The sequence below is a fragment of the Terrapene carolina genome, unplaced genomic scaffold (genome assembly GCF_002925995.2).
Source record: "Terrapene carolina triunguis isolate 2854851 unplaced genomic scaffold, T_m_triunguis-2.0 Scaffold130, whole genome shotgun sequence".
NCBI classification, from domain to species: Eukaryota; Metazoa; Chordata; order Testudines; family Emydidae; genus Terrapene; species Terrapene triunguis.
Window position 1 is genome coordinate 4,330,396 of NW_020664481.1, and position 11,725 is coordinate 4,342,120.

At 47.4% G+C, this 11,725-nt stretch overlaps 1 protein-coding gene across 1 annotated transcript in view; it reads right to left on the bottom strand.

Moving 5' to 3' along the window:
• The window catches only part of ZNF512B (zinc finger protein 512B), a 60,197-nt gene that overhangs the window by 18,653 nt on the left and 29,819 nt on the right, over positions 1-11,725 (bottom strand). The window contains exons 9-13 of the mRNA XM_026652827.2: positions 7,466-7,590; positions 4,094-4,186; positions 3,042-3,140; positions 1,631-1,801; positions 302-493 (exon numbers count right to left, since the gene is read on the bottom strand). Of these exons, the coding sequence (XP_026508612.1) occupies positions 302-493; positions 1,631-1,801; positions 3,042-3,140; positions 4,094-4,186; positions 7,466-7,590 (680 nt within the window). The remainder of the gene's footprint in view (positions 1-301; positions 494-1,630; positions 1,802-3,041; positions 3,141-4,093; positions 4,187-7,465; positions 7,591-11,725) is intronic.

Here is an 11,725-nt window from a genome sequence, read left to right on the forward strand (position 1 = left end):
TCAGCCAAGCTCCCTCCAGTCCCACTCCCTCCCGCCAGCTCCCTCCAGTCCCACTCCCTCTCAGCCAAGCGTGGAGACGCGTCCTGCCTTGGATTGAAGCTGGTGAGGGTGAGACGAGGGTCAGCGAGTGTGCACCTGTGTGCATCCAGATGCCCACACACCAGCACTATTATTTTATTAAATAAGGGAGAAATGATCCACTCCGGCTGTCAGACCGGTTCCCTGGCATGTAGAGGTGTGTGGCACCCCAGTGTCTCCACTCACACCTAGCGTAATGGCAGGAAAAATCAGGAGTTCTTACTCGCTTAGTTTCAGGTACCAGGTCGTCCTTCATCCTTCGTTTGGTCCAGTCCTTGGCCAGTTCGTCCTCAGCTATCTCCTGCAGGTGGAAGACCGCTACTTGGGCTGATGTGCGCCGGATTCTACCACTAGGAGTCCTTTCAAAATCTTCTACGGGGCTGGCCTCTGGCTTCACCTTTGGCTCCTCGGGAGGCTGAAATATGGAAAGGATTAGGAAAGAGAATGGCTAACAGCTGTGAGAGGAAAGCCTTCTTATCACTGGTGCAGGGAAGTTCAGATCTTGCCTTTGGAAGCTTTCAGGGCCTGCGTGTTTGTACGCCAGCTTTTGCACACACTGCTGATTGCAGTGCATGTTGCAAATGAACTGTCACACACGGGTAAGTTTTGGGCTTGCAAAACGCTAAGGGCCCTTTCCCAGGCCTTCTCCGCAAACATGCAAAGTTAGAGGCTGGAGGCTGCAAATCTGGCCCTCCAACTGGAGTGACGCTTCCTTCTTAACCGAGCTAGAAGTCTAACTTCTTTAGTGAGATGTTCTTTTAACCCTAGCCGTGTTCCCATATATATTAATGTCTCAGTCTGAGCAAGTTACAGCAGTGAGTGACTGTCCGATCAGTAGAGTTCAACAAAATGTATGAAACACTGACTAAGTGTATGCCTACACTGGAGCTGGAGGTGTAATTTCTAGCTCACGTGGATCTCATCAAGCCAGTGCGCTAAAAATTGCCATGTAGACACATTGGTGCAGGCAGTGGGATAGGCTGGGTGAGTACAATCCCACCCGGGGCCCTAGCTAGCCCACGCCGCCGCTACACTTCTACTTTTAGCACACTAGCTTGCTCACCGATAGCATGTCTATGTGGAGCTAAGATGGAAGTTACACCTCCAGTTCCAGTATAGATAGACCCTCAGAAGTCAGTTCTACCAGCCTTACTCACACTGAGCAGCAGTCACTCACAAGAACAGCCTCCACTGGGGACTCTCTTCGGGTTTGTGATGGGGTGGATTCATGCCCTATCAGAGGATAGTTTCACGTTCAAATTACATGCCCGGCTGAACATTTAAATGGGCAGTGAGACGTGTGTACACAACAGTAGAGAATTCAAGCTTCATTTGACCCTCGTTGTTCCACTCCGGAACTTTTCTCATCTGTCTCAAAACCCCAAGATCGTGTTTAAAGAAGTCAGGGACAGTTTGGCCCCATTGTAATGAGAGTTTCCTGCTGCCCTATGAACATAACATGGGCTTTGGGGGTTTGCTGCACCTACCGCACTATCTGCTTAAGTGAACAGAGACACAAGCTTTAACGATCAGCCTTGCTCTTGAATCTCACCGAAGAAGTGTGCTCCGACCGCACGTGGTAGTCATGTCCCGCCTTGGATTTATACTTCTTCCTGCAATGTGGGCAGGTGAATATGGGCTTCTCCACTTCAGAGGGCTGCTTCCCACACCGTTTCTGGTGGTACTGGTACCCCATCAGACTGGAAAAGTTGGCTGTGCAACCCTATGGAGATGGGAACAAGAGAGGGTTAGATGGTGCATTCACCGTACATACATGCAAACAGGCTGAAAGGATCATAGCACCATCACGCCAACATTTCAAGGAGGAACACATCTGTACCATCTACCACGCTGTTCTGCACCTCCACGGCATGGCCCCTGAACTTCCCCATTTAACTCCTGTGGGAGCTGTGAACCACAGGGCAGCTGCACCATCCCTGCAACCTCTCTCCAGCTAGTCTGGGAGGTGTCTTATCACGGCCTTCATTTTGCGCAAGGATGTTGTGTCCCAAACCCATTCTGCTTGTCACCCTGGGAATGGAGCAGATGTTCCTCACTTTCTGGGGAATCTGTCCTAGTTTACTTCTCTAAGATTTCAGCTCTGCCAGCTGGCGCGCTCCACCTCCCATACAATTTTGTACCATCCACCAAACCCATCAAAGGCACAATTCTGAGACTTGGGTTCAGAGCAACCCGAGCTCTCCGCTTGTTTAGAGCACGCACAAGTAAATGGAAAGGCACGGGACCCTGGCCTGCCCAATGGACATGTTCATTCCAAAATAGCCTAAAAAAATTACATTTAGCCTCAGACACGGAGAAATAGAGGGAGGAGACCAGTCTGGGCTTGACTTGTGCCCCCTGCAGCACTTCAGCACCCAGGTGCGAGGAGTCTCAGAAACACGTATGACAGACAGGCTGAAAAGTGTACATCTTGGGGTGGAAAGAACTGCTGCATGTGGGACCAACCTGGCAAACCCTTCACAGCCAGTTATTTTGCCCCTTTCCCTGTTCCCAACGTGTCTGCAAATAGCTCACTGTACATGTAATTGCAGCTATTCACTGAAGAACTTCAGTGACTAATTCTTGCCCCAGAGCTTGCTTGTGAGCAGTTCGTTGGTCGCAAGTATTCAAAATTCCCACTGGATGGGTTAGATACGATTGGACATGCTGGCCCACATGTGTTATGTTTCTGTTCCCTGATTGGAGGAGATTCGGGGCAGATACTTGAGTTTACCAGTTGGGAATTCCCCTTCTGTGAATATTCCTCAACCTCCCTGTTTCCGTGATCATTCCTGCCAGGAACTGACACAGAGTGCACCCCCCGCCCCCCGGGGAGAACTGAGCTGCAGCGAATTCATTTTAAAACGCCCACAGTCACAGAGACGTCTCTGGCCGCCTCGGTATCTGGGCTCTTTATTCCTTTCATCCTTTTGCAGAACGATAAATAGGAATTGTTCTTATACCTCGTTGGGGCATTTCAGTTTCCCCATCTGCTTTAGCACTTTCCTCAGCCTTTCCCGCTCTTCCTGTTCACCAACTCCAGCGGTTTCCACAGGACCAGGCTGGAAACAAGGAAGTAACAGAAGCGACAGAGTCAGCCATTCACTCGTGTCCTCTGTGCCCTGAGTGCTGTCTCAAACTTCGCCCTCACAAGGAATTACTCTCTCTGAGCTCTTAGAGGAGAGTCTTGGGTTAAAAATTCATGGGCTGGATTTTCCATAGTTTCAATGCCCTTGAAACCGCTTGCTTAATTTGCCCATACAATTAGCATGTGTTTGCATGCAAACGGCTAATTTGAAAATACATATGCAACTCATAAGTGAAAAAATCTGCTTTTACAATAGACCACAGGAGACGGATTCACAACAAAAACGCAATATGGAATTGGTAACTTCAGGACATACAGAAAATACAGTTATGCCTTGCCCTGGTCTCCCAGAAACATACAGGACCAGATTTTTAAGAGCGGCCTCAAAAAGTTTGTGCCTGCCAGCTTTTGTGTGCACAGAGAAGTTCTTGTGCAAACCCCACATTTGCATGTCCGAGGTAGACTTCGTTGCATGCCCTGTGGGAGGTTAAATGCCCAATTATGTGATTCCTGTAAGTAACTACCCATTTCCCATGGTTTTGCAAGCCCAATTTTGGAGGCAGAGTTTAGGCACTTTGAAAATTTGGCTCCACAATTTTAGTCTTTTCTGGTCACGCTACGACGCGCGGAGTCCAGTGGGTGTCCATGCTGTATATGTGGATATACGCTGTGTGTTAAGGACTGACAGTGCGCAGTACAGGGAAATCAGGGCATGTTGCAGATCTGGATTGAGGTACACGTTGGGAGCTGTGTGTGGGATGGTGGAAAGCCAGTGCTTCCAGTCCTTTGTTTCCATAAGCACCAAATTCACCATTTAAAAAAAAGAAGAAGAAGAATTGTTTCTTTATTCATCTTCTTCACCTGCATCTCCCGGAGAGAGCGAGAGAATGAAAACTGGAGATCAGTGCGTGCTCCGGGAATCCTTACCTTGTTGACGTGCTCAGCCATGGTGTGATAGTTGAGCCCAGCTTTGGATTTGAACTGCTTTTTGCAGTGTTGACATTTCAAGGCATCCTGCAGCTGAACAGATTGAAGGAGAGTCACCACGCCGGCCGTTTCATTTTTGATTTCCCAATGAGTGCATTCTGCCTCAACCCAACAGGGAACACTTGATGTAGGCCCCGCAAGATGACATTTTGAAAGCTACTGAATGATGCTGGACCTGAACCAGAACCTTAGATCAGAACCCCAGCCCTGGGACCCAGTCTGAGCGGGCAGCTTTATCCTCTCTCTCCAATGCACCAAATGTGGGTTTCTAATCCTCATGCCCCAAACTTTGGAGAAGTTTGATTTCAGGCCTGGATTTTCAACCCCCCAGACTTGGGTGCGCTTGGACCTGGGGTCTCAGTTCAGCTCATTAGAGGGATACAAAACGTAGCTCTACTGGTCTCGTAGAGACTGCACTCTGCAGACATCTGTAATCATGATGAGTCCTGGAATGTGATATACTCCCCTCTGCTACTGGCCTGTCCAAAACTGAAGAACTATTTGAAAATGTCACCGAGATTTAATCAGCAGAATAGTTTCATGAGACGATTACTCTGCCATACGACCCCTGACTCTGCATTACATGTGGCCTGTTAAAAAATGCAATGAAAATGAGCTACTCTGCATTGCAACTGCTAACCTGCTGATGGACAAGCAGAATTTACAAAGCAATTAAGCATATATTGACTTCCACTGAGGTGAATATCAAGATTTATCGACCCCAGAGGCAAATACGCACCACCGTGAACCAAGAGACAGTAAGTCTAGATAGCCACCAAAATGAAAAGTCAATGCATGTCATGGTTCCAGTCGTTCCAACAGCTAGCCATCTAACTGTATAAAGTGTAGGGGGATTACCCAGTAGCAAAACACCAGCTCCTAAACCACCTCCTTTCCTGGCTACTGGCATAGTGCCCAGGAGATCTCTGGCTGCCATATCAGGCCCTTGTGGCTACTGGAAATTGATTCAAGTCAGAGCAGGCCCAATCTACACTGGGGACCAGGTGCGCCCACAGCTGGCTAGGATCGGGAGAGCAGAAAGCTGCTTTTACACCCCCATCCTGAGCTGAGCTCCTCAGCCACAGCGGAGGATCTGGGTCTATAATTCCATCGCGGGAGATTTTCCGACATCGGAAACCACGAAGAAGAGCCCTATGTAAGGTCAAAACTTCCAGCCACAGAAGTTAGTCCCATAAAAGATATTGCCCATCCCCTCCACCTCGTCTCTAAAATATCCTGGGACCCAACATGGCTCCAACACCACTGCAAATCATAAACCATGGCTAACTCACGCCCAAATCGACAGATTAAATTCTGCCAGAAGTGCTGGGAGCGCCAGCTCTGGGCTAGCAGCGAGCACCACAGGATGGTGCCCCTTGGAACGGCCCAGCAGGCAGCAAGAGGCCCAGCTACCTGATCTGCACAGCCACACGCCTGTTTACACGCGGAAAGGCAAGTTTTACTGCCCTCACATGGATTCACACATCAAGCAGGCTGGCCGGTCTCATGGCCCTTTATGTTACCCACTGGTCTAGGGAGACCTTCACAAAGCACACTGTAAATGTAACAGAGAATGGATGAAATCCGGACGCCACTGAGAGTTTTGCAATTGACTTCAACGGAGCCAGTGGTCGGAATTGATCCTATGTCATCTTTCTCTTAGAATGGATTTATTTCTAACCCACCAGGAGCCTGATGAAGATGGAATCGGTTTGTCTGATGGATGCTGACGCAGAGGAGAGTCAGTTTTTCACGGTACCATTACTGACCAACAGCACTTTGACAGGCTTACTAAACACACCTAGTTGCCCCAAAGTCTGGCCTCAGTAGCACGCATATCAATGCATATGCATGCAGCGGGGGTGTTACACAGCTGTAACTGAAGGCTGTGTCCAGACAATAAGAAAACAGCTTATGCAAAAATGTACTGGACCAGTTTCTTACAAACTTTTGGGGCACCTTTATGTGTGTAATTACTGCAACTGTGTGTCCAAACTGGGGATTTGCCTGGAAAAACCGCCGCAATTATCCAACGTGTGCACTAAAGGGCAGTACCTGCACACACAAATTAGGCACAAACGCTGCAGGTGCAGTCACATGCCTAAACAGTTTGAAAAGCGGGCACCTATCTTACGTTTTAAACGTTGGTTTTTCAGAGACTGAAGATTAACGGGCCACATTTCAATACAGAGATGCTCTCATCCACACCTCCACTTGCGTTCATTATCCAGGGAACCACCTCCACCCCTTGACAATGCCTAAGGTCTCCTGTGGCCACAATATCCCATGTGGAAAAGTCATAGTACTGAGGCACTGAGTGTGTGTTTGCCTTATTTTAAATACAATTTAAATCCAGACGGGGTGTTTTTCTGAGAGATGTGCGCGACCACAACCACAAGTTATTGGGCTCCGTGCACGAATGTCCCATGGTGAAACTCCTTGTGTTACGCAGGAGGTCAGATTAGATGATCTCCATGGGCATGTCTGGCCTTAAAAATCTATTAATTTAGCAGCTATTAATATGTCTGGCCTTAAAAATCTATTAATTTGAAGGCGGAGAAGCCAGCCTAAAGTGCCTAGTCAGCTCGCTGGAGACAACCAGTGGGTGTCCCACAGCTTGAGGTTTAGCGAGCACCAATATCAGTTAGGCTACGTCTACACTACCCGCCTGAATCGGCGGGTAGAAATCGATCTCTCGGGGATCGAATTATCGCGTCTCGTCGGGACGCGACAATCGATCCCCGAATCGACGCTTGTATTCCACCAGCGCAGGTAGGAGTAAGCGCCATCGATGGGGGAGCCGCAGAGGTCGATTTGCCGCCGTCCTCACAGCGGGGTAAGTCGGCTCGGATACGTCAAATTCAGCTACGCTATTCGCATAGCTGAATTTGCATATCTTAAATCGCCCCCCCCCCCCGTAGTGAGGACGTAGCCTTAGAGAAGATTAATTAATTATTAATTAATAAACAGAAGCAAGGATGGCCCAGTGGTTAGGGCACCTGCCTAAGACTTGAGAGTCCCAGGTTCAATTCCCTGCACTGCCACAGACTTTGTATGTGACCAAGGGCAAGTCCCTGAGCTTCTCTGTGCCTCAGTTCCGCATCTGAACAATGGGGACAATAGCATCACCTTATCTCACAGGGGTATTGTGAGGATAAATCCATTAAAAATTGTGATGCGCTCTGAGGTCTGCTGATGAAGAGTGCTACGTAAGAGGTAGGTATTTGTTATTATTAATAATTTCATTCTAGGGTGTGCAATTGCTTCCCCACCAGAATAAATTAGCTCAACTTGACCATTGCAAGCACCTACTTTTTGACAGACGTCCATGTGCTTTTTGAGCCCAACAATGGTTTTCCTGGTTATAACGCCACACGTAGGACAGGCAACTTCTCCTTTCTCATTGATCTCCCGCTGCCATTGGTCCTCTGGGTTTGCTAGAGGGGGAAAGAAAGGCAAAACAAGTAAAAAGGTTGGTGCTAGAGGGACAACACTTTTTCCAGAGTAAAGCCCTTTCCAGGATTCATGAATAAGAGAAACATCAAGGTTCGAAAGGTTGGAAGCCGCTGAAGTTGTCAAATGCAACAAAACATTCATAGAAAAGCCCCCAAATTGCAGACCACATTTCCAAAATTACAGGTGCAAAAATGCAGTTGGGTGCCTAATTTGCACGTAAAATTATTGCAACGGCTTGGGCAAACGGAGCCATTTGCACAGAGGCATTTGATTTGCATGCCCATTTTTGTGCGCAATGGGGAAAAACATATATTTCCAATATCTGGTCTTGTTGGGAAGTTTCTGCACTTTGGTAATTCATGCACCAGGACGTCCCTGTTTCATGCACCGAGTCAGGCTGCTAGCCCATGTGATTGCAATGGGGTTTACAAACCCCATAACGAGCATAGGCCGAAGGGAGAGGAGACCAGGCTGAGCACAGCTGCAGACTTGCCGATCGTGGAGGCATGCACCCTCAGCTGGGACCGAGAAGGAAAACAAGCCCAGCTATAAAGGAAGCAGAACAGAGGAAGATGGGGATGCCGAAAGGACTGGGATAGCTGAGGGGTAACAGCCCCATACCGGGATGCCTCTAAGAAACAGAGGGAGACAAAGGAAGACTGCAAGCCCTGGAGTTTAAGAGCTGACTGACTCATTTCAGGTTAAGTTGAGATGAACAGGGGGAGACCAGAATCATGTCCCCCAGATATGGACTGGCAACAGAGCTTGCTTATACACACCAGGTGTGATCATCATCAGATCCTTTTAACGCTCTGCCCGGTATGGCTCAGACTTGGTTAAATAGGTAGTTCATACACAGCGCTACCCAGGGGCTGAACGGTACAATGCAGTTTAGCATTCCATTACATCTCCCCCTTTAAGTTCTACACGCCTACCATTTCCCATAGTTACATTATCTGCTACCTCTGTAGTTCAGTACAGATCAATCTGTTGCATGTTGCAGAATCATCCTGGTTTTCTAATTACATGACCCAAAAATGTAACAACTTGTTCATCTGGCTGTCCATTAGTTGCAATGACTGGCTGTGGTTGGGTTGGAATCCTGGATTCTTCTTCTTCTTCTGCATCTGTCATCTGTAGTGTTGCTCTGTGCTGTTCTTTCTGGGGAGCAAACTGGAGACATCAACAGTTTCTGTTGAACTCTTCACTGTCGGTCTTGATCACATATGATCGAGTTTTTCTTTGAGACAGCTGGCGTTGCCCATCCTTTTTCTACATCCAATTTGACATGAACATGGTCACCCGGTTCTAGCTGTGGCAATTCTCTGAGTGGTATCTGCTGTAGAAGTGTTCATAAGCTCTTTTAGATTTTTTACCTGATTTGGCTACTCTCTTCATGTCTGGCCACTTTGGAGATAGGGTTTTTTCCAAAGTTGGAAGAGAACTTTTGTGATGTCTTTCTGTCAGGAGTTGTGCTGGACTATATCCAGTAGCCGCTACTGGTGTCGATCTGTAACTCAGAAGAGCAAGAATGGATCTTCCTGCTGTAGGATTTTCCTGGCTATCTGTACAGCTCTCTCACCTCTCCATTTGCTTGTGGGTAATGTGAGCTCCAAGTAATAGCATCAAAATCATGTGTTGTTTGGAATGACTCTAATTTTGCTGCAGTGAACTGTGGTCCACTGTCCGTCACTAGTTATTCTGGAATACTGAAGTGAACAAAAGCGGTACTTCAGTTTCTCAATAACACTGCAACCTGTTACGACTTTCAAGTACATTATTTCAGTATACCTGGAAACAGTCCACAAGCACCAGCTAATTATGTCCTCAGAATCTGCATAAATCTGCAGCTAATCTCTTCCTAGATCTCTCAGGAAGTGGTGTCTGTACACTGTATGGCTCAGCATTGTCTCTTATGTTGATTTGAACTGGATCTCCTTTCAAAAGTTCAGTATCAACAAATCCTCTATAGAGTTCCGACTTCCACCCTTCTTACTAGGCCCATCCTGGCTGACACCTTTCGGCTGAGAAGGTTGTTGGTCTTTGATCACACACACTCTGACTGCAAAGCTTTTGTCTTTGTAAATTATTTCTGTGATGAACTGGCCCATGCAGTTCAGAATCCCTGGCGGGCTACTCAGAGCTGAGTCAGGTGACTTCAGCTCTGGCCTGGGACAGGCTGAAGGTGATTGTAAGTCCTTTCTGAGATGACTGTGACATCAGCTCCTGAGGCAATTTTAAAGTCAATAGTTCTGTCGTGACTATTCAATTTCACTTTCCGGGCAGGCTCCGTGTCATCACAAGTGATAGATCCCAGAAACAATGCCTCTTGATTGTCTGTAATTCGAGTCAACTCCCTGACTGCTTCGGTGCAGCAAACAGCCACAAAATGTCCATATTTCGTGCATGTATTACACCGTGCGCCTCCGGCTGGCCATGCATCATCTCCTGGGATATCACTTTTCCCACACCTTGTGCATGGAGGCTGGAATTTGTCCCTCTTAGCCTGGGAGTTCTCTCACCTTCCTTCAGGAGTTGTAGGATAATGACTTTTAACTCTCAAGTGTCTGTTCACAGCTTCTAAGCTAGTTTCAGGGTTTTCGGGGTGCTCTGCCTTTTGGTCTGTTGTTTCACTAATACTGACTGCTTTACTATCTGAACAGCTGTAGCTAAGTTTAAATCTCTCTTCAACTGTAGCTGCTGTGAAAGGTTTTTATCTGTTAACTTACTAACCAGTCTCTCTTTGATATTCTCATGTTTTGCATGCTCAAAATCACAGTTTTCAGCCAATGTATGCAGAGCTCTTATAAAACATTCAACATTTCCCCTTGGTTCTTGAATTTTCTGGTGAACACATGTCGATGAGGTACAAAGTCTGCATCAAATATAGGCAGAACCCTTTCATAGACATCTTTGTGACGGTCTTCAGTAAAGTCAAAGGGTTTAAAAATATGCTCTGCCTGCTTCCCCATAGCATCAATTAAAGAAGATACCTGTGTATCTCCAGTTTCTTTGCGGAGTTTGTTTGCAGTTCGAAATCTTGCAAAACGCTGCTTCCAGTCTGTCCACTGGGAAGGCTTATCAAGGCTGAAGTTCTCTGGGGGGCACTGAAGAGTGGCATGTTGATGAGATCTTGCAACCTTTGTTGCTTTGGTCCTTCTGTCTCTGATCTTAGTTTGCTCCTGATACCATGTCATGTCCCTGTACCAGATACGGACTGGCTACAGAGTTTGCTTATGATGATCACACCTGGTGTGTTTAAGATCCTTTAATGTCCTGACAGGTAGGGCTGAGGTTCATTTAAAGAAGGTATTTTACACACAATGCCACCTAGTGGGTGAACGGTATAATAGCGTTTAGCAGGCCATTAGAGGAAAGCTGGGACCACTAGACAGATGGCCCCTAGAGCGGCTGACAGTGATCCTTCCTTCCCCCTAACAACTCATCTCCCCTAAGAGAAACTCAGCGAAGGAATGAAACATAAACGTCAACGTCAGGCTTCCAAACCGACTGTGTGCGCGTAAGCTCTGTAACTGGTATCTCTGCCACCTGCACAAACACAGGCAGCTACTGTCTGCATGCCAAGTTTCTGACGTGTGTTTATTTAAATGTGTGATATGAGATTTTAAAAAACCCCACAGGAGACCAGATTCTGATCGCAGACGGATGTAAATCTGGAGGTCTCTCTATTGACTCAGATAGGGTGACTCTGCTTTTACGCCGGGGAAGTATGGTCAGCATGTGGCCCGTTGAGTTTGTTTATTTGAATGTCTCCGCATTGTGATGAGCTGAGAGAGCCACTTATTTGCATGTGCAATCAGTGAAAAGCACTGCAGCTGTGTTTCTTCTGCACCTCCTGCATGCCTCTCGCTGTCAAGACTGCCAGTGAGAGCAAGTGCTGCCTGAGGAAGAACTCAGGAACGCAGGCTCCAGATAGAAAATGGTCGGTATGTTCATTCAGTTCGTAGTGGAAGAACTGTGCACAAAGCGCCGCCGATAGTCCAGACGCTGGTCCCACTGAAGTCAGTGGGAGTTTGGCTAGGGACTTCATGCATGAGGGGCAAGATTTGGGTCTATGTCATTTTCCATGGCTTACAGTGTCATTACTTGAAACCC